At 52.0% G+C, this 24,549-nt stretch overlaps 1 protein-coding gene across 1 annotated transcript; it reads right to left on the bottom strand.

Moving 5' to 3' along the window:
* Nucleotides 1–382: 382 nt before the first annotated feature.
* RBP1 (retinol binding protein 1) lies at nucleotides 383–24,205 on the bottom strand. Its single transcript, XM_022582615.3, has 4 exons — nucleotides 23,932–24,205; nucleotides 23,220–23,398; nucleotides 3,277–3,378; nucleotides 383–621 (listed from the first exon to the last, which is right to left on the bottom strand). Exons 1-4 carry the CDS (start codon nucleotides 24,002–24,004, stop codon nucleotides 568–570), a joined length of 408 nt encoding a protein of 135 aa, XP_022438323.1. The 5' UTR covers nucleotides 24,005–24,205; the 3' UTR covers nucleotides 383–567.
* Between the last annotated feature and the right edge of the window lie 344 nt (nucleotides 24,206–24,549).

Genomic DNA, 24,549 nt, shown 5'->3' with positions numbered 1-24,549 from the left:
TACAAACAATTTTTGGAGCATCTCTTGTACACTTCTAAGTGCAGTCATGAAGTCACTGTTGGTCTGACCTTAACAAGGCTCTAAGTTCCGAGGTAGAGGGCATCCTGGCCTGCTTCCGGCACTCACTACACCTTGGCCCTGACTGGACATATGATATGGTAGGTACTTAAAACATAGATGACTGAATGTCAGGCCACAGACCTGGGACCCAGGCCTGTGCCCTGGAGAGAGACCGTACAGGTGTAACATCGGGACCAAATCTGCAGGCGTGTGGCTGAATCTCTCCCATCTGCTCAGGGCTGGCGTCAAGAGCAGCCAGCTTCAGAAGCCTTCAGAGAAAATGTGAGCACAGTGGGGTTTCAAAGCTTTTCCAAAATAGACATAGCGAGCAGAGACCACTTTTATTGGGATGGCTTCGTTTGAAGAAAAGGGAAAGAGACAAAGCCAGGAGAGACAGACTCTGCTAACAGATGCAGGCTGGCTCTCTGCCCCATGCTGAGCAGAGAGGGGGACCCTGTCCCCCCCTTCCATGCCACTCATTCCTCGAGACTAAGGTATGTTCAGGCTTCAGTTCACCTTTTTGAATACTTGCTTGCAGACCACACCCTGCGCTCTCATCTCCTGAAACAAAAACAGATTCTTGTTATTGGCCAAAGCAAGGTCACACTTGGGGCTCAGAGGATCCAGGGGCAGGGACTTGGAAAATACTCCGTGACTGCTATTTCTCCCCAAGAGTTGGTCTGAACTAGACAATTCCTTGGCGAGTCAGTTGAACTGGATCAGTGGACATCGGTCTTGGCTATGCACTACAGACAGAGCTGGCTGGAGACAGATGTGGCTCAGAGCTGACTGACAGGACTCTCAGATGCCTCCCTCCGTCTACTACCCTCGACAAGCCAAAGGCTTTAAGAACGTCAGGCCTGAGCCCAGGTCAGAGTCTGTGTGCAGGGCTGCAAGAAATCAGGGCCAGACACAAGGCTCAACCCCCAAAGGGGTCACTGCAGACCAGGGTCGCAAACCAGCACGGTGGTTCCAAGCTTCAGCCGCACCTTAGAGTTACTGGGGGAGTTTGAAAAATGCCTGGGTTCCAGGCTAGACTGGTATCAGTATCTCAGAGGGTGAGGTCCTGGAATTGCTATTTTTAAAAGCTCCAGGGTAGTGCTAAATGCAGCTAAGAAAGTCCATGCTCTGCCTCCAGGGCAACCCCTGCTGAGTGCTGCCAGCAAGAATGACAGCAGTGTCGCCACACCTGCGGAAGCTTTTTGTTTGTTTGTTTGTTTTGGTAGGAGTCTAGAAATCTGAATATTTACGTGACATCTCCTAATTTTTAAATTACTGGCTGAAGAAATTTGAAGCCCACGGATGGCCAAATAAAAGAGGCCTGTGGCCCGCACTTTGCAACCTCTGGCAAAAAGCCACAGAACTACTGAGCTGACAGGGCCAGTGGAGATCACATAACCTACCCTCATTGCTCTGCAGTTGAGGAAACAGAGGCCCAGGAGGGAGAAAGGCTCAAGGTCAGACATTGCAGCCCAGGCTCTACACGAGCCGACACCGCCTCTGAATGTGATGTGTCTCCTCTCAGCGCTCACATGTCCCAAAGCTCCTGCAGACCCTGACCTTGGCAGGAGCCCTATGTACTAGGATGGCGTTCTGCAGATGAGGTTGAGGGAAGGAAGGCACCTCCCCAAAAGTACGCGGTGAGTCAGAATAGACCCCAGGTCACCTGGACGAGGCTCCTTTCTCAGAAGGAAAGTAGCTGGGGAGTTCCAAGGTGGCAGAAGGAATGACAGGAGGTCTCTGCTCAGAGGGCAGGTGTTATTTTTAGCCCCCCAGAGGCTAAGGCCCCTACTCTGGATTTGGATGTGCTTTTTCCAGACAATGGATAGAGTAGAAGTGGCTTTGACGAGCGATCCCAAGGCTGGAGGACAGGGTGAGTGGGGCCCACACCTGAGCCGAGAAAGGCTTCTCCTCCTCCAACCTAGATTGTAGAGATTGTAAGCAGATAGGGTAGGGAGTGCCCGGACATAAAGAAGCCATTTTTGGCCTGAGCCATTTTGTGATCTAAGCCTGGCTACAGTGCTTGCCCTTGAACAGGTCTCAGTAATTACTGATCTTAAGGGAAGTGAAGAAATGCAGGAACCAAGGAAAAGCAGTCAAGTTCAGTGACTTGTTTATCACAGTTCAGTGATAAAACAGAGGCTTGGCTCTTCCTCAAGGAATACACATAACCAGCTTTGAGTTCCTCGGGAACTAAGGCCTCCACCCAGGTGGAGGATGGGATTATGATGTGGACCTTTTCTGACCCTCAGGACTTCAATCAATTAAAGCTTGGGGCTTCCCTGGTGGTGCAGTGGTTGAGAGTCCGCCTGCCGATGCAGGGGACACGGGTTCGTGACCCGGTCCTGAAGGATCCTATATGCCGCGGAGCGGCTGGGCCCGTGAGCCTTGGCCGCTGAGCCTGCGCGTCCAGAGCCTGTGCTCCGCAACGGGAGAGGCCACAACAGTGAGAGGCCCGCGTACCGCAAAAAAAAAAAAAAAAAAAAAATCTTGGACTCTGTTGACCTTTGCCCCATTTCAATGCTGAATTCTCCTCTGCTTAAGCCCCTTCATGAATACACATGTGCCCTTGGTTTAAAACTTCCCCAATTTTGCTGTTCAGGGAGACACAGCTTTGGGAAAGGTCCCCGGTGTTCTCCTCGCTTGATCCAAGTAATAAACCCTTCCTTCTCCGGATCGCTGGCTTGGTTGTATCTTTTGGCTCGACACCCACCAAGTGGTGAGCCCAATTTTCAGGTAACAAGATCATGTCTTGAGAATCTTAGAGAACTCGCCTGGCTCTGGCTAGCCACAATTTGACATGGTGAAAACAGGTTATCATTTGGGAGCAAATGTAAGTTCTGCTATCTTCTGGCTGTGTTACTTGGATGTGAGCCTCTGTGTCCTCATCTCCAAAATAAGAACCTTAACAGTACCTGGCCCATCGGGCTGCTGAGACAATGGAAAGAGATACAGAATGCTCCACACATGCTTAGCAGATGCATCTCCTCACCTCCTCCCTCTGATTGGACTAGTGGGTCAGCCTAGACCTTGAAAACACATTGCTCAGTTTTTAAAGTCACTCAAGCATCTTCCCCAGGGCCTTGGAAGTGAAGCTTCAGAGCAGAACCAAGGTCCACCCATGGTGCATACTTCCAAAGTCCATCCAGACCCCAACATGACCAGGGCCTCTGGGGCCCAGCTTGGCTTACCTACCCCCGTACCCCCGGAACCTACCAGGTGCAGCTCGTCACCCTCAATCCACTGGGTCCAGCCACGTCCCTCCTTCTCGCCCTTCTGCACACACTCGAGCTTGTCCCCGTCCCAGCTCACCGTGGTCTGCGGAGCCAAAAACCACAGTTGTCAGTCTGGAGCCAGCAGCCCCTGGGCGCTGGGGGAGGGGCAGCCCCAACCTTGAGAATCCAGGGTGCGCTCAAGTCAATTTCATTTCAGAAAATCTGCAGCCTCATACTCCTTGTCCATCACGTGCTCTTATTAAAGCAGGCAAATCGGTTTTTTTTTTTTTTTTTTGGGTACGCGGGCCTCTCACTGCTGTGGCCTCTCCCGTTGCGGAGCACAGGCTCCGGACGCGCAGGCTCAGCGGCCATGGCTCACGGGCCCAGACGCTCCGCGGCATGTGAGATCTTCCTGGACCGGGGCACGAACCCGTGTCCCCTGCATCGGCAGGCGGACTCTCAACCACTGTGCCACCAGGGAAGCCCGCAAATCGGTTTTAAACTTCACAAAAACCTTCATAAATTTCATTTAAATGGGTAATTAGGGGAGAAAAAGTCTAAAAAGGGGCGGGAGCTGTCGGTGCAAAGGCTGAGAATGGGGCTGGGAAGGGAGGAGGGGTTTCTGAGGGTTGAGCGCACACGAGGTTTGGGGGTGCGTGAGGGCTGCTGGCCTGCATCTCGGTGGTGAGAGGTAGACTTCTTAGAATATCCTGCTCATCCCCAGACATTCATTCATTCATTCACTGTTTCAACCTTTGCAAGGTCTTGGGACACCAAAAAAGAGGCCCCCCACCCGCCTCAAACATCTTTTCACTGCCTGGAGAATGACCTTAGATATACGTCACCCTCTGCGGGTACAAACGGCAGCTCTTCCAGGCACTCTCGGCGCTGACTCTGGATCCTCAAGACTGTCCACGTGGAGCATGGGCTAGCATCTCTGCTCTACAGATCAGGCTACGGGACTTGCCAAGTCCACCCAGGTGTCAGTGGCAGAGCCAGATCTGAACACGGATCTGTGATGTTCAGAGGCCCCCTCCCCACTGGACTACACTGCCTCCCTAGGTGCCCAGCGTCACCAGAGTTACAGACCAGAGGCTGCGGGAGCCCAGAGGAGACTCAGGGAAGGGAGGCGCTGGCAGGAGAAGGCACCAGGCTGGGCTTTGAAAGACAGGAGAGCGAAGCGGAAGCAGAGACAAGCAGGCGCTGGGAGAGAGCGTTTCTCTGCGGACCACGACCAGACAAAGGCACAGAGACTGAACAGCGCGGGGCGTGCTCAGGAAGCTCCTCAGGCAGGTTCCGCATTCCAGGGGACCGTGGGGGAAAGAGGAGGAAGCCCCCGGTCTGCCCGCCCGTCTGGCCTCCACCCCTGCCTCCGGCCCCACCTTTGAGCGCTCACATCTTCCCTGAGCCCCGCGTGCCCCGCCAAGTACTGGGCGTGCTGAAGGGCAGACAGACAGCAGGAGGAGGCCCAGCCTGTGCACATGGACCCACCCAGAAATACAGGGCTCGAAGTGCTGGAATTTAGAGGGGAGATGGTCCAGGAGCTCACACAGGTCTAGACTGGGACCTGTGTGCAGTGGGCATCTCCCATATCCGCAGCTACCCACCTCCCATCCACATGGGCCCTGCCTCCCCCTGTAGAGGTTAGAACCCCATTTGCCCCTTCACTGTGTGGCTCTGAGCAAGTCCATCACTTCTCTGGCCCCCCCCACATCTGTCATATGAGGTGTCAGAGGCCATGAACTCAGAGGCCTTGGCTTTACAGAGGTAAGGTTCTAGGATTCTTCTGTTCCTGCCATGCTCAGCTGAGAGAACAGGCAGCTAGAGCCTGATAAAGGTTTAGGAGAGAAAGAGGAATCTGGGAAATGGGTGTGGAGTGAGTGGGCCTCTCCCTAGGGAGCACCACCTCCCCCTTCCTCCCCAACCCCCAGTCTCACGCCTGAGCTTGTGGATCTCTACCGCCCTCTACTGCTGGGATGAAGAATGCAACGAGAGGCGGGCACAAGGGGGACAGGTGGAGCCAGTGTGCCCCCAGCTCTGCACAGGCATCAATCTGCCCTCTGCTCCTGGAGCCCAGAGGGAGAGGGGCACAGGAGGACCTGGTGGGGGGCAGGCGGTTCCTCACCCTGGTGCACAGATCACTCGGGGCACATGTCCAGCCCCAAGCCAGAAAGAAGTTCCCACCTCCAAGTCAGGACAGAATGAAGTGAATGTCTGACGAGGTGGGTCGAGGGTAAAGGCCACTAACGACCTCAGGCCACAGACAAGATGCCCATTCACTGGGTGCCTTGTCCATGCCCAGACTGTGAAGGGAACTGGGGACTGAAATCAGACGGTCCTCAAATTCAAGGAGCTCGTAAGAACACTTGGCCTCCTCATCAACTGAGCTTCTCTTCATGAGTTTATCCAGAAGTCTACCCTGCACACTGAGGGCTGCAGACGCTATCAGAGGCCAAGACAGACTCACTGGTGCTCAGTTACAATAGGCACACTTCTGTCTCTACCTGAAATATTAGAGTCTATGAGCATATTCATACCCTCTGTCCTGGAAAACTCGAGAAATGCTCAAAAAAGAATATAGTAGTAACAAGAATACCTAAAATCTTGTTTCTTCAGAGATAATTAGATTTTGTTGTATTTCTGTCCAGTCTTTATATGTGTGTGTGTGTGTGTGTGTGTATACACACACACGCACACATATATTTTTGTTTTTAAAAAGTTCGGATTGCATCATTTATGGTGTTGCACTCTAGTTTCTTCACTTAATAGAAGCAATTTTCCATTTCAACAGATATTCTTCATAAGCATTATTTTAATTGTTATATAATATTTAGGAAATGGCTATGTAATTTGTAGTGCCCACCTAGCACAAAATGAAAATGAGGTATCCTTTTTAAAAAATGATTAAGAATTTTAAGACAGTGACAGCAGAGCATTAAACCAAGTGAGGGGCCCTTCTGGGCACAGAAGCCTCTGGGACTGCACTGGTCACAGGCCCATGAGGACAATCCTGGTAGTATTTCATTGTACATACATACTTACTTAGCCCATTACCCATTCTTGGACTTTTAGGTTATTTATAATTCTGTGCCACTACAAAGAAGACTTCCTTGTATACAGTTTTGAGCACAACGTTTATTTAGAATAAATTTCCAGAGGAAAAACTGTCACATGAAAGAGTGAGCATATTTTTAAGGGTTTTGATAAGGATCACCACCTTGATCTCCAAAAGGCTCACACCTGCTTCCCTTCCAAGGTCAATGTCAGAGAACGAGCACGAAAGAGATGTCCATTAATAGTAAAGCAGGTTAGGTGCTTCCCTGGTGGTGCAGTGGTTAAGAATCCGCCTGCCAATGCAGGGGACATGGGTTCGAGCCCTGGTCCGGTAAGATCCCACATGCCGCGGAGCAACTAAGCCCGTGTGCCACAACTACTGAGCCTGCGCTCTAGAGCCTGCGAGCCACAACTACTGAGCCCACGTGCCACAACTACTGAAGCCTGTGCACCTAGAGCCTGTGCTCCGCAACAAGAGAAGCCATCACAACGAAAAGTCTGCACACTGCAACGAAGAGTAGCCCCCGCTCACCGCAGCAATAGAAGCCCGCGTGCAGCAACGAAGACCCAACACAGACAAAAATAAATTAAAAAAAAAAATCTAAAAAAAAAAATAGTAAGGCAGGCTAGGGAGATTGGGATTGACATATATACACTTACATGTATAAAATAGATAACTAATAAGAACCTGCTGTATATAAAAAAAATTAAATTAAAATTTAAAAAACCCAGTAAAGCAGGCTTTGCTCCTGTGCTAACATGTTACACTTTCTGATTCATTTGACATCTTTTAACAGGGACCGTTTGGATATAGATAATAAAAATACCTTACCAAAAGAATGATGGATGGTGCAATTTCAGGCTTCATGATAGATCGAGGGATTCAGGGAGCGGAAGGCTCTTTGAGTGTAGAGAACCCTTTCTTAGAGCCCTACAAATCAGGCCCTCAAAGAGAAGGATCCTTAATGCACAAATGCTGTGTCAGTGTCCAGAGCAGGCACTTTCTCAAGCCCCGAGTTCCCGCTGACTCTTGACCCAGAGTGAGTGGGACAGAAAAGAGACTATTCTCGTCTGTATTGGATATACAGAGGCTGAGCTCAGAGAGCTTAAGTGACTTTCTCAGTGTCACCCAGCTAATGAGGAAAACAATTTGGGCTGGAACACGGGCCTTGCGTGACTCAGTGCCCCCTTGTTTCCCAGGCCAGGCTACACACCCAGCCGACGTCTGCTCAGTTTTTTGGGGGTGCAGAGAAAACATGGGCATTATGCTGAGCAGCCCCCGGGAGGAACACACTTCAGTTCAGCCCAACCATTGCTGGGTGTGGGGTGCTGGGAGACAGAGATGTGTCCTGAAAGCCCCTAGGCTAAGAGATCACCGAAGAGACGGGCAGACAGAGGAGTGCCAGGCAGTTACGGCTCAGGGTGGTAGGTGCTGCCATCAGGGGAAGCACAGGGGCTGCAGTGCCCAGGAGGGCCCCTCATTCTCAGAGGAAACGCAGCTAGGTTTCTAAAGTGGGAAGGCATCCCAAACAGAGTGAATAACGACAAGCAGGCCAGTGCTGAAGGAGGGGCAAGTACGAGGCTGGGGGGTAGACAGGGTCATAGCGCCAGACTATAACTGGGGCTGTGGCCTGGAGCATGTTTTCAACGCCCCCCAGTGCTGCCTGTGCCCTCACATAGCCCCATGGCTCTGGTCTGCTGGGTGGAACACTCCCCAGTGGGCCAGGGAGTCTGCCGGGCTGTCCTCTGGGAAGCTCAGCTGTAACTCACCCCGGGCTTCAGGTGCCTGCCGCCCTCCCACCCTGTATCAGGCTGACCCAATGTTGTCAGCATCGTCAACAGACCCGGGTCCTCTGTCCCTAACTGTGCGGCATGACCTTGGGCAATAGGATGAACCTCTCTGAGCCCCAGCGCCCTCATCTACAAAAGGGGATTCACGGTACCTGCTATGGCAGACTGTTCCATCGGGGCTCCCAATGGGTCACATGACATTCACGCCCTTGTGAGGCCCCACCCATATTGATTCTGGCCTTGGCTGTGCGACTGGCTCTGGCCAACAGGACAGCAGCCAGCGTGAGGTAAGAGGCGCCTTCCAAAGCCCTTGTACGCTGGGGGCTCGTCCTCTCGGGACCCTCGCCTCTTGGAACCGAGCTGCTGTGGTTTAAGGAAGTGAAGGCTATTCTATTAGAGTGAAAGCCCACATGATAAGCCCCAGACGACGAGAAAGCAGTCACTGCCAGAGGTTGTGACAGTCTGTTGGTCGCCCCAACAGAGCCTTTAGCTGAAGGTAGTCACACGGAGCCGTGGACACAACCTACAGCATCCTGAGAGCACGTGGTGGTTGTTTTAACGTATTACGTTTTGCGGTGGTTTGTTATGTGGCTTTGGATAACTGCAAGACCTACTTTACCAGTGTATGCGGAGGATGAGAGAAAATATACATAAAATGCATAGGGCTGGCACAGGGGGCCCGAGGTCATGGTAATCACGATGTCCAGAGCTTAGATAAGGCGGGGGGGGGGGCGGGATTTGCCTCTCGAAGCTGAATAACTAGAGCCTTTCTTTTTTAAATTGGAGATTTGTGAGAAGTGACGGACAAGCTATTCACCATGGCTAAATGTTTCAGGAGCTCCTTCTTTTCCGGGAGACTTGGATCCAAGAGGAGAGCCTGCAGGGGCTGCCTGCTGAGCTGGGTGCCCAGAAGCCCTGCGATGTCCGCTTCCCCTAAAATTTAATTAGTCTTTGTTTAAAAAGAAGATCTATTTGGAGACTCCCCACGGGCAGCCGCGATGGCTCTGAAAATGCGATTTAGCTCTCCCACTTTGCTGTTCCATGTTCACATGGGGTGGGCATGGATTTTCCTTTCTAAGCTTTGTACCCTGTGGGAATAAACCAGCCATTTCTCAGAGGATCAGATTTCTCCTAAGAACAGAAAAGGGGGGCGGGGAGTCAGGGAGGAGGACCATCACCTACAAACAAATGAGAGGAAAGAAGCAAAAGAAAGAACGTTGGGAGGGGGATGTGGCAAACAATGGTCACTTGTTTCCTTGTGACACAAAACATAGCTTCTGATAACGAGGACTCCTTCTGTGACCTCCCTCTGTGGTGAGCAGCCACCTCTGCCACACCAGGCAAAGTCTGGGACGAGGCTCAGCTTGCCCTGTGAATGCAGATCTGAAAGGGTCCTTAAGAGGTCATTCAGTTCAGTCGCCCAGCTTGGACACTCACCATTGCTTAATCCATTTAATCAGGGTCTAGTGGGGGAGTTTCAGGCAAGAAGATGTTTCTGGTGCTTTTCAAGTGACACAGGAAGGCAGATGCCAGTGGGGGCTGAGGTGGGCATGGTACCAACCATGGGGATAGGCAGAGCTGCCCAGCACCCCACTTCTGGGAACTCCACCTTGGAAACGAAGCCCAGACAAACCCAAGAACAGGGGGAAAGTATGGCCACCTTCAACTCCCCTCCCAAAGGTAATTCTCACCACCTAGACCATCTGAAGTCTGCAAAAGAGCTGGTGCCCAGGGCAGCTGGTTCTAAAGCAAAGCCGGTCTCACTTTTCTATTAAAAACTAATAACCTCCAACACTTTGGCCTTGTCAGCAGCTTTCCCGGAGATACATGCACCAAAAGGTGAGTGAAGACAGCTTTGTATTACTCTGACAGGGGACTGTCACTTCAAAAGCCGTTATCCAGCTCCCCTGACCACTTAGAAACCCGAGCTGGCCCTGGGGTGACATAGAAAACTCAGCTCCCGCAGGCAGCCTGGGGAAGCTGGCTCCAAGGAAGCCTCGAGGCCCCTCACCCTGTATGAGTGACCTATACTGGGAGTGACAGACCATTCCCACTAAATGGACCCATCTCTTGGCAGTGACCTGGCATGAACCACAAATAGTGGGATTCAACTTGGCTGCCAAGAATTTGTGACGTTCCTTAAAGCTCCCACGTGCCCCAAACATCCACTCTCATGAGCAGGGGAAAGATGGATCAGTGGTCCCCCCAACTCGCCCGCCCAGCTCTGGGAGGCCCTCTGCTTACAGAGCCACTTCCCAGAGGGCTGGGACTGGACCTTACTGTCTCTGTGGTTCCAGAGCCAGGTCCTCAGAAGGGAGGTCTTGTCCATGGCGGTTCTGCTTGCAAAGGGCAGAGCCAGGACTGACCCAGGTCTGACTCCCAAGCCTGTGCTCTTTAAATTTAAGGGGAAAACTGAAAAACCAGACAGTGACTAGACACTTTCTAAGCTGACGTGAATCGCTAAAAGATACAAACTGGCCATTCCTCCTGGAGTTTGATGTCACAGTGTGCTTCACCCTTTGAGGGTTTCTGGAATAACGAGAAGGTTCTCAGCCTCCGGTGCCTGTGAAATAAGTGGGTGGGTGGGAAGGGCAGGGAAGGTAACTGAGAACCTGCCAAGTGCCAGGTATGGTGCTGGGGGCTTTCCACCTCAAGATTTAGAGCCAATCAAAATTAGGCTTGTTAAGTAACCAGCCCAAGCCTCCTTGGGGTTAGGGCTTGAGCCATCATTTGAACCCAGTTCTTTCTGGCTGAGTCCATGAGCTGCCCTGCCTGGGAGGTCAGGTTGGGTGAGCCGCTGATCCTTTCCCAGGGGAACGGCAATGACCTAAAATCAGCACATTCGGGGGAAAAGCCGATTCATTCTGTAAGCATATTAAAACTAGATTAATAAGGCCTTAAAACACGAACGAGTAATTAGGCACATAAAAGCCATTAGAAGCAACAGCTACAGACCAGTAAAGCCACAGCAGGGCTTCATGGGCATGGGCAAATGTGATTCCAACACCATGAGGAAGCGGACAGCAAATGATAACACGATTCTTAGGACAAACTAAATGATAAAATGTTAAGACTAATGTTGACGTGAAATATTTTAAATTCCTTAAACATTCCAGAAAGTGCCCAGGCTTAATTTTAAAACAACAAACCGTCAGAGAGCTCAAGGCCCCATGAGGCCAAGGTTCTGGATGCGGCGGGTGGGGGGGGGAGAGTGAGGCTGGAGAAGGTCACAGGGATCCTGTGGAACTGGGCTCAGTCATTGCAGGGGCCCAGCACTGAGGGTGGCCCTAAGGGTGGGCTGGACCCAAGCTCTGCCATGGAGCAGCTCAGGCTGGAGGGAAGACACGCATGTAAACTGGCATCAACAGCACCTGTGTGTTGTGTGCTGGGTACTTCCCGGTGTAAGTAATAACAGCAGTGTCATTATCACCATCACCATCATCACCGTAAAATCATCTATTTAATACTCATTATGTGCTGGGCAGGGTATTAAAGTGTGGGTCATATCAAGTTGATTCTTTAAACCTCCTGGAGCAGTTATGCTTCTCCCCATTTTACAGATGTGGAGACTGAGGCTTTAAGGTCACCCAGCCATGAAGTACGGAGATGAGGTTTGACTCTACAGCCCATGCTCTTGGCTACTGGGCTCTGCGGTTCCCTGGTCTAAGCTGACCCTTGAATGAGCAGTAAGACTTTGCATCATGGTTCTGCGTAAGGAAGCATCATTCAGCAAATGCAGGTGCCACACCTGCACACCAGCCTCGTGTGCTCGAAATAGAGGCAGGGAAGGTGAGGATTCTGTTCTCAAGAGCTCACAGACTATTGAAGACAAGCAGACAGAGAATTCCAGCAAAACGGCAAGTGCTGGGTAGAGGCAGGTGATGGTGATTTTGGAAGTGGGAAGGCACCTCGTCCGCCTCTGAAGTAGAGACAGAGGTCCACCAGGGAAGGCTTCCCGGAGGAGGTAATGCTGGAACGGACACCAAAAAACATCAAGAGAGTTAGGTGAAGAAGTAGAAACTGGAAAAGAGGAACGAGGGAATCCCAGGCAGAGGGGACAGCCTGCACAGAGGCAGGGAGGTCAGGGGCTGCATGAGTGAGGCTTCTAAATGGGCTTTGCCAGGCTGGACTCTCATGGCATGATACTCCCCAGGGAGTGTGATCCTGCACCTCTGACCCTAGAAGTTACCAGCATCTCTTCTTCCTCACTTCACACCTATGTGGCTCCAACCAGCCAAACCTGATACAATGGAAAATCCAAATATTTGCTTAGCTGGCAGGCGGAGCTGGCTTTGCTACTTGGGCAAGTGTAAGAAATCGGCCTATTCTCAGGTTCACCTGCAGTGGGGGTGGAATAAAGGAAGGGCCGTCCTGCCAGAAGGTGCTCAGAGGGGCTCAGGAGGGCAGAGCCCACCCAAGGCCTCACCTCTTCCACGAGAGTCTCCGGCCCCTATTTTCTATCTTTCAAGGCGAACAGAAACAGTTCCCAGAAGATAAAAGATGGTTGCTCAGTAACCAGGGAAGAGAGAGCAGGTCAGGGTCTCTTGACCAAGAGTTCTCTGGGCTCTGGAATCCTTTTATTCACTGTAGGATACCAGCCCCTACCTTAGAATCTATGGCAGAGAAAATGCACATTACCATTTGTTGGATCAACAGAAGAATGAACGGCGGAAAACATTCCAGGGGTACTCTTGTAATTTACACCTTTTTTTAAATGACAAAATATCCCAGGCATATGTTTCTTCTTCCATAGATTAGTCTTACATAAACAAGTTAACCACTGGAGTGACATTGGCCCCGAGTTTCTGAGGCCTGGCGTGCTTAGTCATCATGCCAGGAAGAGCATGAGTCATGGTTTCAACCCCCTTCTCCCCAGCTCTGAACCCATGTCCCGCCTACTGCTGCCACGTGAACATCTTCCTACCATGGATGCCATTGCCATTGAACCTGGCAGGCTGTGGGGCTCGTCTGGCCAGCAGACAGCAGCTTGCCTGACTGGGCTGGGCGTTCAGGAGGGACCTGAAGATGGCCTTGGATAGAGGCGGGCCTGAGCTCCAATCCATCCCCACCTCTTTCTAGCTGGGTGACTGCAGCAATTTGCCTTTTGAGCCTCCATTTTTTCATCTGCAAAATGGGGCTAATGAGTCCCGCCACGGAACAGAGCCACCAGGATGAAATGAAACAAGGGGTTGCAAGGACCTGTTGCAGCTCTGGACTCTCAGTAAGCATTGGTTTCCCCTCTGCTCTTGGCCTTGCGGCCCACCCCACTGCCCCGCACCGTCCTCCATCAGGGTGGAGAGGCAAGTGCCCTTTCAGGCCAGCCTCTGCACATGTAACCCCGCTAGCTCTTCTCTGGATGGCCAGGTGTCCCTTCACACATCGCCACCTCCAGAATTTGTCTTCTGGAGCACACAGTTTACAAGGTGAGAGAATTACTAACAACAGCTCGTATTGATGGAGCAGTTGACTGCAGGCTTTCTTGCATCCAATCCTCATTGTGAAGTAGCTTGTGAAGTAGATCCCTTACTTGATAATAACTCCCATTTCACAGACAAGTGAAGGCACAGGGAGGTGAAGTAACTTGCTTAATGCCACCCAGTTTGTAAGTGGCGGAGATGGGATTCCAAAGATGACAGTCTGGTTCATGGACTGAACCGGTTATGACACAGCCGGACTGCCAGGTCTTCCCTCAGAGGGAGATGGGCTGTGAACAAGTAAGAGCTTAGAGGAGGGCCAGGAACAGCTGCCCTCAGCCCGGAAGCCACAGATCTCGGCCAGCAGCGCCAAGCCTGGCACATAATAAGCATGAGAGACATTAACTGCTATTATTATTACAGGCAAGAGATATTCAGAAGATGGGGAAAGGGGAGAGAGATATTAAGAAGCAGAATCTATGGAACTTGTGGACCGATTGCCCATAAACACTTACCATTTATCTTCACAGCGATCACTTTCATGGCTACCTAGTGGTCTACGGAATTAAAAACCCACAGTCACTCTAACGGCCTGTGGTTCCTGGGCACTTAGGGACACCAGCAGAAGGCAGCCTGCTCTGTAAACCACACAAAGTTGGGAGTCAGAGAGATCTGAAGTTCAGTCCCTGGGCTGTAGTTAACTGGGAGTGCGACCCTGGCAGGACCTCAGGTCCCTGTCTGTTAAATGGGAGAGTAGCCCCTCTGTGCTAGGATTGTTGGAGGGCTGAATACATAACATATATCAAGTACTTTTGGAGGTGGGTGCAGGGCTGAAGGTGAAGCCCTGAGCCACTCCCAACACTCTGAGGCCATCCTTTCTCCCTTCAACTCACACGCCAGCCTCCCATGCAGGGCCTGCCTTGGGTGGCAGGCAGCCCAGGGAGGTGGGGTTCCCACCCTGCCTGCAGAGACCCAGCTCCAGGCACCACATACCTTCTCCCACCCGCACGGAGTCCTTGTAGGCTCTGCTGCTACTTGAGATCAGCCAGAAACGAGAGCCCAGCCCTGACAGACCTGCAAACTTCAGCCAGAGAATAATATTCCGACTCCCACTGTGTACTCACCGGACACCAGGCACTGTGGTCACAGCTTAGTTTGCACAGAGCACACTGAGCTTTTCTAAAGTATCTTCCGCCCGACGTGCTCCCCCACTGAGATGTGGAGTCCATGTCCCCTTCCTTGGGAAGACGGGTGGGCCTTTGTGACTGCTTCAACCAACAGAGTATGGCAAAATTCTTGCTATATGACTTCAGAGGCTAAGTAGGTTATAAGAATGTCATACACTCTGCCGTGTCCTCTTGGCCCTCTCGTTCTTAGGACCCACTGCCATGTCGTAAGGAAGCTCAGCAGCCAGTAGGGAGTGAGTATGAGCGACCATCTGGAAAGTGGACCCTCCAACACCTCACGGACATTGCATGCCGCAGGGACAAGTCGTCCCCTTTGAGCCCTGCCTAACTGCAGATTCATGAAGAAAATAAACAACTGTTATGGTTTCGGAGTTTCGGAGCACTAAGCTTTGAAGTGGTTTGTTACATAGCCATAGAAATTTGAAATAATTCATCACCACATTTAATTTTCACAACATCCCATCAGTGGTGCTACCTCTGGCTCCTTTTTACAAATGAGGACACTGAAGTCCAGAGGGACAGAGTACCTTCCCCAAGGAAACACAGCTGGAGAGTGGACCCAGGATTCAAATCCAGGTTCATCTCAAAGACAAGGCTCCCCATTGCTCCGCCGTATCCCACGCTTGTCCAGCTGAACACACTGCTGGTATCACTCACTCGGATCCTCAGCTGCAAACCATCATGGGCTGGTGCAAGTTTGGCGTCCCCAGGCAGACTCCATCCGCAGGGACTGCACCTCTCCACTCTCATTCGTCCCCCATAACCGGGCATGACGAGACCATCACTGGAACCGGGGCGTGGGCCGGCCCACTTCCTCATTTCCCTTTCTTAGTAGTTATCACAAGCACGATCTTTGAACCCACGGCATCGGCATCAGTCAGGAACTTGTTAGAAAAGTTCTCGGTCCCTACTCTAGACCTTCTGAATCAGAAACTCTGGATGCGGGGCGAGTTCAAGTCTGAGAACTACTGCTTTAACTACTTACGTGGTTTTTAACCTATGATCCGTGAGCTCGTGTGCCATAGGATGCTTTTAGGCGCAAGCAGCAGGAAACCAGTTCAAATCGTTTCAGGGGAAAGAAAGGGCATGTATTTGCTGGTTCAGGCACAGACGAAAAGCCTCAGAATGGCATTAAGTGTCAGGAGTTCCAGCAACCCTCCGATGCTGAGGTTTCTCTCTCTCTCTCTTTCACTTCTGCTTCTCTACCAGCCTCATCTTATTTTTTCCTTCTGTTGGATTTCTGCACGCAGCCGTGGAGGGTGGCAGGAAACGTACGACTGGCCCAGTGCAGGTCAAACGCACAATCATGGGACAGGCCACGGGATACTGTCATGGCCCTGGTTTAAGGTGCTCATCCCAGGAGACACAATGTACTGGGATTTGCAGCTTCACCAGAACCCACAGGTAAGTAGGGGTCATTCCCACCAAATAAGGGGAGCAATGACGGTCAGAAAAACAAACAGCTGTAATCCTCCAGTAAACATCTGGCCAACACAAGTTCGCTTTGCCTGCAGTCTAGGGTATCAGAAGGGCTTTGCCCACTTATTGCACATAGTATTGTGGCTTCACCAGGCCCTGTCTTCTGTGCTATCACCATGGTCCTCAGAATTTGCTGTGAGCCAGGTGAAGCAGCAATCATGATGCCCATTTTGCAGATGTGAAAACAGAGGCAGCGGGTCCAGTCATTTAAGGTCACTTTGTTATCTAAGTAATAGAGGAGGATTTAAAACCAGATGTCTGACTCCACTACCAGCACTCCTTCTGCACACCCCCAAGCCTTGTCAGTACTGTCTGTGCTCACCTCCAGGTTGCGATGAGCCTCACAATAAGGAACTCAGCAGAGCGCCATAGGAGACCTTGTAATAGCTTTATAAATAAACTAGTTAGAACCCTTCCTCTGCCACCAGCTGGTTGGATGACCTTGGGCTGATTCCTCAACTCGGAGCCTCAGATTCCCATCTGTAAAATGGGCATAATGATACTCACTGAACAGCATTTGCTGTGGGGACCAAAAGAGAAAAAGTGCTAAAATCATCTGGGACAGGCATGGCACTCAGTAAGGATCTAGCACGTTATTTTCCTTTGTTCCTGCCTAGTAAAAAACAAAACCTAACAAACAAGTGTGATTCTTGAAAGTTACTTTGTGAATTTTATTTGGGTTGCTTTAATTCTTCCTTTTGTAATCCTCAAAAGTATGCTGCTGACACCGATTTCAAAGGTCGAAGAACTTTAGCTAAGACATGAAAGAGACTCCGTGTTTCCTTCCTGGAAAAGACCCTGCCAAATGCTGGGGGCCTGATCTGAGCAGGGGCGGCTCTCAGAAGGCTTCCAAATCCAACGGCATTCTCAGCTCTGCAGCCCAGGGAGTGAATTCTGCCTTCGGCAAATAAGAACCAAAAAAGAAACCTCTTTAATGAATCAAGAATAGGATCAGAAGAAAGCTGGCAAAAGAATTTAAACCAAAGCATTAACAGCAGTTTGGTAGATATCATGTATTACCATATATACTTAGATGAATGGATGGATGGAGGAAAGTAAGTCAGGGAGGGAAGGGAAGGAAACATGTAAGTGCTGATACAGAAAGATGCCTAAGAAATATCAAGTGAGAAAACAATGTGCTAAGAAGTAGATTTTTTTTTCTTTCTTTCTTCCTTCCTTCCTTCCTCCCTTTCTTCTTTCTTTCTCTCTCTCTGTCTCTCCCTCTTTCTGTCTTTTTCGGCTTTAGATAGAAATATTGACAAATCACCTTCTCAATAACTACATGGCTGGATGGCTTCTATATTCGAGGAAGATTTCTGCACAGATCCACCAGAAACAGTAACAGTGATAACCTCTGGGGGGTGGGAATGAGGCCAAGTAAGGGAAGGGGTCCTTTCCTTTTCAGTCCACTTTCTCCTGTGCCATTTGAATTCTTTTTTTCCTTTTACAGTGGAAACAAAGAAAGCAACAGAGGGCTGGAAGTGGAAGGCAGGCTCTGTGGAAGGGGTCATCCTGAGTTCAAGGCTGGAGATGAAGCCAAGGCCTCAGCCTGGGAGGAGGTGCTGGCTACTGAGTGAACATAGCTGCCTCCCCCAGGGAAAACCTGACCTGGTGTCCACAGGGATGACAAATGGCCCTTCTGCCCCCACCACGCAGAGCCAGGCTCCCAGCTGGGAATCCTGCCGAGGCTCGTCTTCTCCCACAAAAGCTGCTTGTGCCGGGGGAGCTGGGAACCGGGAACCCGATCATTCCTTGTGCCGAAGGGCTCCCTGGCCCCGGCGTGGGGAACAGTACTTGAGGCCAAGGAGCATCTCCTTTTTGGAAGGTCCCCACCCTGCCAAATCCTCCATCTGCTAGATTCAATAAATAATACTGGTTTCAAACTGGACCTGAGATTTCATTTTAATGGATAAAGGCGTGCAGGAGGCGGTGGAGAAAAGCTGAGTCCAGTCTTTATACACTTCTACCAAAACCACAGCCCTGGCTACTTGTGGTCATGTAAAGATCTGAATAGAAAAGACTGCAAAGGGGAGCTGAGCAATCCCGGCTACACAGATCTGAGCCCCTCCACCCATCAGCCTGGGGAGAGACCGCAGAGCCATTTCAGGTGGTTCTGGGCATGGACTGCCATGTCCACAGGGGTCCAGCAATGGACTAAGCCAGCATGTGGCCCTCTACACCTGAGTGCCTAAGAAACATCATGAGTGTTGTCCACTTTTTACAGAGACACAGGTACAGAGAGGTTTCTTTTCTCCAAAGCGGTGGTTCTCAAGGTTTAGTTGCACCAGAACCACCTGGTGGGCTTATTGAAGCCCAGATTGCTGGCCCCGCTCCCAGAGTTTCTGATCCACCAGGGGTCTGGCTGGAGAATCTGTGTTTCTAACAAGTTCTCACGCTGCTGCTGCCGCCGCCGCCGGTCTCAGCTTCGGGAACCACTGCTCTAAGGAACACACGGTGCAAACAATGACGTACGGCTGTTTGATCCTTGACTTTAGGTACTGGGTGGGGGGAGGGCTATGGAAGAGTGGAGAAGGTCCCATCTTAAAGAAGGAGCTGCGACAGTGTCCTGGGCATCCACAGGGTGCAGGAGTAAAAGGGCACCCAGCATTTTCAGCAGTCTTGATTTTACTGGGGTACAAACAGCCGGAAATATGGATTTTTCTACGACATCTTACAATCTTTGGCAATCATTGGCGACTGGCTCTTAAATTTGTCAAACATTGTGTGAGCCAAACAAAACACATCTGCAGGCCAGATTTCATCCTCTGGCTGCTGTTCCAGAAGACAGATAAGGTTCCCACGGAAAGAGGCAGGAGCAGAGCTCTCTGAGCCTCTGGGCCCTTTGCGGAGGATGGCAGCCTGACCACGCCTCTCCCAGAAGGCTCCCTGGGGCCTGTCGGGGCCACATCCAGGCTCCCCACTGGGTCCTCAGCACTGCCCTCTTTCCCAGCCACACCCTGCACTCTGGCCACATGAAGTCTTTGCAGACTGCACCTCTGTCCCGGATGAAACCCCTCCCAGCCAGGCCTTTTCTGACCTCTGGGCCTTTGTGCACGTGGTTCCCTTCGCCTGAAATGCTCTCCACATCCGCCCTAATTCTTACTTGTCCTTCAAGGCCGCCTCAGCCGTCACCTCCTCCCGGGAGCCCTCCCTGACCATTGCCTGTCCCCCATTCCCCCATCCCTGCCCTCCTAGCCTGCTGTGCTTCCATCACTGCACTGGGCTGTAATGGCCTGAGGCTGTGTCTGTCTCCTCCACTGGCCTGGGTGCTCCAGGAGGCCTTGCTGCCTCTGTGTCCCCGGGCTTGAGCCCAGGGCTGATGTGGGACAGGTCTGAAATAGCACCTTCCAAGTGCTGTTCTCTTGGCCTTGGCCTTCCTCTCGTCCCCTTTCTGTTTGCCTAATTCCTGCCTATCCTTCAAGCCACTACTCAGACTCTACTTCCTGTGGGAACAGCCCCTATCTCCCAGACCCGGGGGGCCCTTCTCTGCCTGTCCTTCCCCATCAACACACCATCTCAGTATGAGTGACTGCTTTGGTCTGCTGCCCGCACTACACTGAACTCCACGAGGGCGGGACTCTTGTGCGATTCATCTTAGTAACGCAAGGGCCGCAAAGACAGAGTGAGCACCACGAAATGCTTATAGGACCAAGAAAGGAATGAACAGAACAGGTGAGCAATGAGATCCTTGTAATGTACTGGGAAGTACATGTTAGAATGAGGCCAACCTGATGCTGAGAGCTGGCTTCCTCCGGCCACTGCTCCCGGCTGGTGGCTGCAGAGCACGGGGAGCAGAAGGGGTAGTGGTGCGCTCTCTTTGGCAACCACCTTGCCCAGGACCCCCCCGAGGGGGGTCCCCGAGGACCCTCCAGGCCTTGGCCATGTGGTCTATTGCAGGTAGCTCCCCTTCATTCAAAAGCACGAGGCTGGACAGTTGCCATCATTCTATTATCCTAGGCTCTCCCCCAGCCGTGCTCTTCCCTGTGGCCCCCCTCCAGCTGGGCAGCAGGGGAGAAGGGCTTCTCTGCAGTGCAAGGGCCAAGGGAAGGACAGAGCAGAGGGCCGTCCATCCTCCCAACAGGCAACAGCACGGTTAGCGCGTGCCATCTATAATACTTGGGAGGGGGCCGCCCTGAGTCCTGGGACAGCAAAGGTGACCATGAGTCCTCATACAATGTCATTGAGTTTGCCCAGCTACTGGGCTCCCTGATCTGTTCACCTACCACTGTCGTAATGCTTAATGGCCAAAAAAAGAGGGTGGCCGTGTGCCCCTTCCTTTGTGTCCAAACCCATCCCTTCCACCTCTTTTTCTTTTTTGTGGTACGCGGGCCTCTCACTGTTGTGGCCTCTCCCGTTGTGGAGCACAGGCTCCGGATGCGCAGGCTCAGCGGCCATGGCTCACAGGCCCAGCTGCTCCGCGGCATGTGGGATCTTCCCGGACCGGGGCACAAACCCGTGTCCCCTGCGTCGGCAGGCGGACTCTCAACCACTGCGCCACCAGGGAAGCCCCCCACCTCTTTTTTGTTACAAGTAACTGGAGAAGTCACCACCTCCAGAATTCCTTCTGAGATGCCCTCCTCTGGAGCTTCCCTTTGTCACCACTGATCACACTGTGTTCTGACTGTGTGTGCGTCTGTCTCTACCACAAAGACTGTGAGTTCCTGGACATCAGAGATTGTGACATGTTCCGCTGGGTCAGACCGCATTCAAATCCTCCCTCTGCCACTTCCTTAACCTCCCAAGGTCACACAACAAGAAATCCCGCCTTGGTTTTCTTATCTGTAAAACGGGGTTGAAACCAGCATTGTGAAGATTCACCGAGTTAAAATAAAATGGGAAAGGTACTTCAGCACTTGAAGAGTACAGGCATACCTCGTTTTATTGCACTTCAAAGATATTGTGTTTTTTACAAATTAAAGGTTTGTGGCAACTTTCATCAAGCAAGTCTATTGGTGCCATCTTCCCAACAGCATTTGCTCACTTTGGGTCTCTGTGTCACATTTTGGTAATTCCCGCAGTATTTCAAACTTTTTCGTTATTTGTTACGGTGATCTGTGATCAGTGATCTTTGACATTACTATTGCAAAAAGATTACGACTTGCCAAAGGCTCAGATGATGGTGAGCATTTTTTTAGCTATAAAGTAGTTTTTCTTTTTTGTTTTTGGCCGCGCCACCTGTGGGATCTTAGTTCCCCGACCAGGGCTCGAACCCGTGCCCCCAGGTTTAGAGGTGTGGGGTACAAACTACTGGACCGCCAGGGAAGTCCCTAAAGTAGTTTTTAACTAAGGCATATACACTGTTGTTTACACAGAATACTACTGCACATTTAATAGACCACAGTATAGTGTAACCATAAGTTTGATATGCACTGGGAAACAGAAAACTTCGTGTCACTTGCTTTATTGTGATGTTCGTTTTTTTGCGGGGGTCTGGGGCTGAACCTACAATATCTCCGAGGTCTGCCTATATTAACTAGTATTACTAGGTGATCAATAAATGTTTCATACAGTAATGGATGAGGGTGGGAATGAAACAGCGAAGACAATTAGCCAAGGAAGTATAAGCCAGCACATTCCAGAGGTGGCAGTGACCCAAAATAAATAGAGATGTTTGCTGTGCCCTGTAAGTACCTCAAGAGTGGGCTGGCACAACCTGACATTTCCCTACAACAGTAGTGTTTTCTCCCCGCGGTGGCCTCTCCAAGGATCCTCCCTGGCGGCCACCCCTCTTCCGCCACCATTCCAAGCGCAGACTCAGACACTAACTCAGATCCCCTTCAGATGAATCAACAAGTAGGGGGGTGAGTCATCCTGGCCCGGGGTTCCTCATCCCCAGACACCGGCACTCCTTCAACCACAGTCCTGACAAACCCCAGACACCTGGTTTCTACAAAGGGTAGCCACAGAGGAGCCTGGCCCTGAGCAGGAGTGTGGGACTCAAAGTGCAGTCTCTGGAATCTCCTCTGGGAGCCTCAGTCATTGTAAAATATGGGATTACTAACCCCTCCCTCACTGGGCTGTGGTGTAAAACAGCTGGCACAGTGCAGGGCACAGAGCAGACTCTCAGTAAAGGGTAGGAGGGGGAGGGGAAGAGGCGTAGGGGAGAAGCTTATCAGTAAGCAAAGCAGCTCCCTGGGGGTGGGAGTGAGCTAGCTCTGGACCCAGGACTGGGAAAGGGAGACCGGGAGCACCCTGACCTCCCAGCGACCCCAAGAATGTTGATGGAGGCCCCGGGCTGACCTTCCGGAGGCTGCTGTGGTGGCGCTAATTGGGGTCTCCGGGTCACCAGTTTCCCACCCTTGGGGGCAGGGGGCTCACTCCCTTCCCCCACTGTTGCCTCCTCTGGCCTGGGCTGCTGTGGCACTGACCTACTGAGTAGGTTGTTGGCTGCAAGCTTTAAAGGAAGCTTGGGGGCAGTGGAGGACAGGGTGGGGAAGGGGGTGGCCAAGAGCCAAACCCCACTTTGGGGATGAAGAGGGGCAGGTCAGAAGGCAGAGTCACGGTGCCCCCTGCTTCCTAGAGTGGCTTCGTGCTAGGTCCTGTAGGAAGTTTACACTTCAGAAGGGTTGCCTGTGTTTCATCTTGCTTTCCTCCCTTCTCTCCTTCCTCCCCCAGCCTACAGTTCAGCCAGAGAAGAGAGTCAACAGATTTGCCTGGAATTCCTGCGCAGCCCCTCCCTAGCTGTGTTACTCTGAGCATGTTGCTTCGTCTCTTTGAGACTGTTTCTTCATCTGTAAAATGGGCGTACTGAGACCTCCTTCAGAGGTTGTTATGAGGATTAGATGAAAGCAAGTGTATAAAGCACCAATGCCGGGACACAGTAGAGACTCAACAAACCACAGCTTTCATTTCGGAGGGTATGCTTGATAAGTCGAGAGCTGCCTACCTTGGGGGCTGGGAGTGTGAAGATCTTGGGCCCCTAAGAACACAAAGGCGCTTGCTCCCCTCTCAGATGAACTAGCCCTGCCTTCGGTCAGGACCCCTGGGCAGCAGATGCCCAGGTGTACGCAAAGCCTCACCATGCACTTGCGGTCGTCTATGCCCGTCAGGTCCTCCTCAAACTCCTCCCCAACCTGGAAGTCCATGATGTAGTTCCTAAAAGTGCTCAGCGTTCGGATGATCATGTGGTCGCCGTTCTGCACGATCTCTTTGTCTGGCTTCAGCAAGTTGGCGATTTTGCGCAAGGCCACATTGACATCTGCAGGGAGTGCAGGGGCAGAAAGGAGCAGAGAGTTGACTGGAAAATTCAGAGAACTGTTGCCAAGGTAGCGGGCCCTAGGAGCCCGCTTCTCCCCCCACGCCCCCGACCCAAGAAAACCATCGGGGTCCTCTGCTCGAATAGCAAGGCCTCTGCGTGCAGCTAGCTGGTCTGTCTTTTTCTTTCTTTCTTTTCTTTGCTTTTTTTTTTTTTTTTTTTACAACAAAGTTTTCTACCCTTATGCTAACCTTTTGAAAACGAAAGCTAGCCAACCAAGCCCAGCTTTCCTAATGAAATTATCCACTTCGAGAGCCAACCATCAGACACTGACCATCATGAACCCTAATAACCCCCGTCCTCCAATTCGCACTTGCTGGTCCCCTGGAGACGCCCCTTCCCCGGTCGGGGTGCTCAGGACGGCGGCTTGGCCGGCGGAGGCAGGCGGGTGGGCGGCCGGCTCGGGAGGGCGCCGGGATCCCACCCCCAGCGGCCCGGCCGGGCGCCCCGGGCAGAGCTCGGCGGGCAGCGCTTACCCAGCGCGCGCAGGTACTCCTCGAAATTCTCGTTGGCCAGCATCTTCCAGTACCCGGTAAAGTCGACCGGCATTTCAGGGGGCGACTGGGGCCGGACCGGGACAGAGCGGGCGGGAGCAGATCTGGGCTCGCGGTGCGATCCGGGTGGTGGGCGGCCCGGAAATGTGCGCCCTCGGGGGGCAGGGGCTCGTGGGGCGGCGACAGCTGGATTGCAAGCGCGCACAAAGCCAGCGGGAGGATCCACCGTAGCTGTCGCTCCTCCCCCCTCAGCGGGGCGGGGCCGGGGATGTCGGAGGGCCAGGTTGTCCCAGGCCCGCCTCCGCCTAGTTCAGACCTTCAGTTTCCTTCCCTAGGAAGGAAAAGGAGACGGCGGTGGAGGTGAGGGGTGTTTTATTGATTCCAACTTTTCGGTTCCTGCGGGATTCCTTCAAACGCCTTGAACTTCTCACATTCAGCGGCCACTTGAGGGTGGGGAAACATTCTCCTGCGTTTGCTGGAGTAATTAGGGAAAGAGACCACGTACAGGCTTACAGCGCGGGTGGCCGGTGGGGATCCAAGATCCAGAAAGCTGGGCAGTTCAACTCCGGGAAAGAAAAGTGGGGCACTCCCCACATCCCT

Source organism: Delphinapterus leucas, chromosome 4, assembly GCF_059928025.1.
Source record: "Delphinapterus leucas isolate spDelLeu-1000000601 "Yukka" chromosome 4, BTC_Dleu_Yukka2, whole genome shotgun sequence".
NCBI classification, from domain to species: Eukaryota; Metazoa; Chordata; class Mammalia; order Artiodactyla; family Monodontidae; genus Delphinapterus; species Delphinapterus leucas.
The sequence above is the reverse complement of the archived record's forward strand: the minus strand, read 5'-3'. Positions and strand labels throughout refer to the sequence as shown.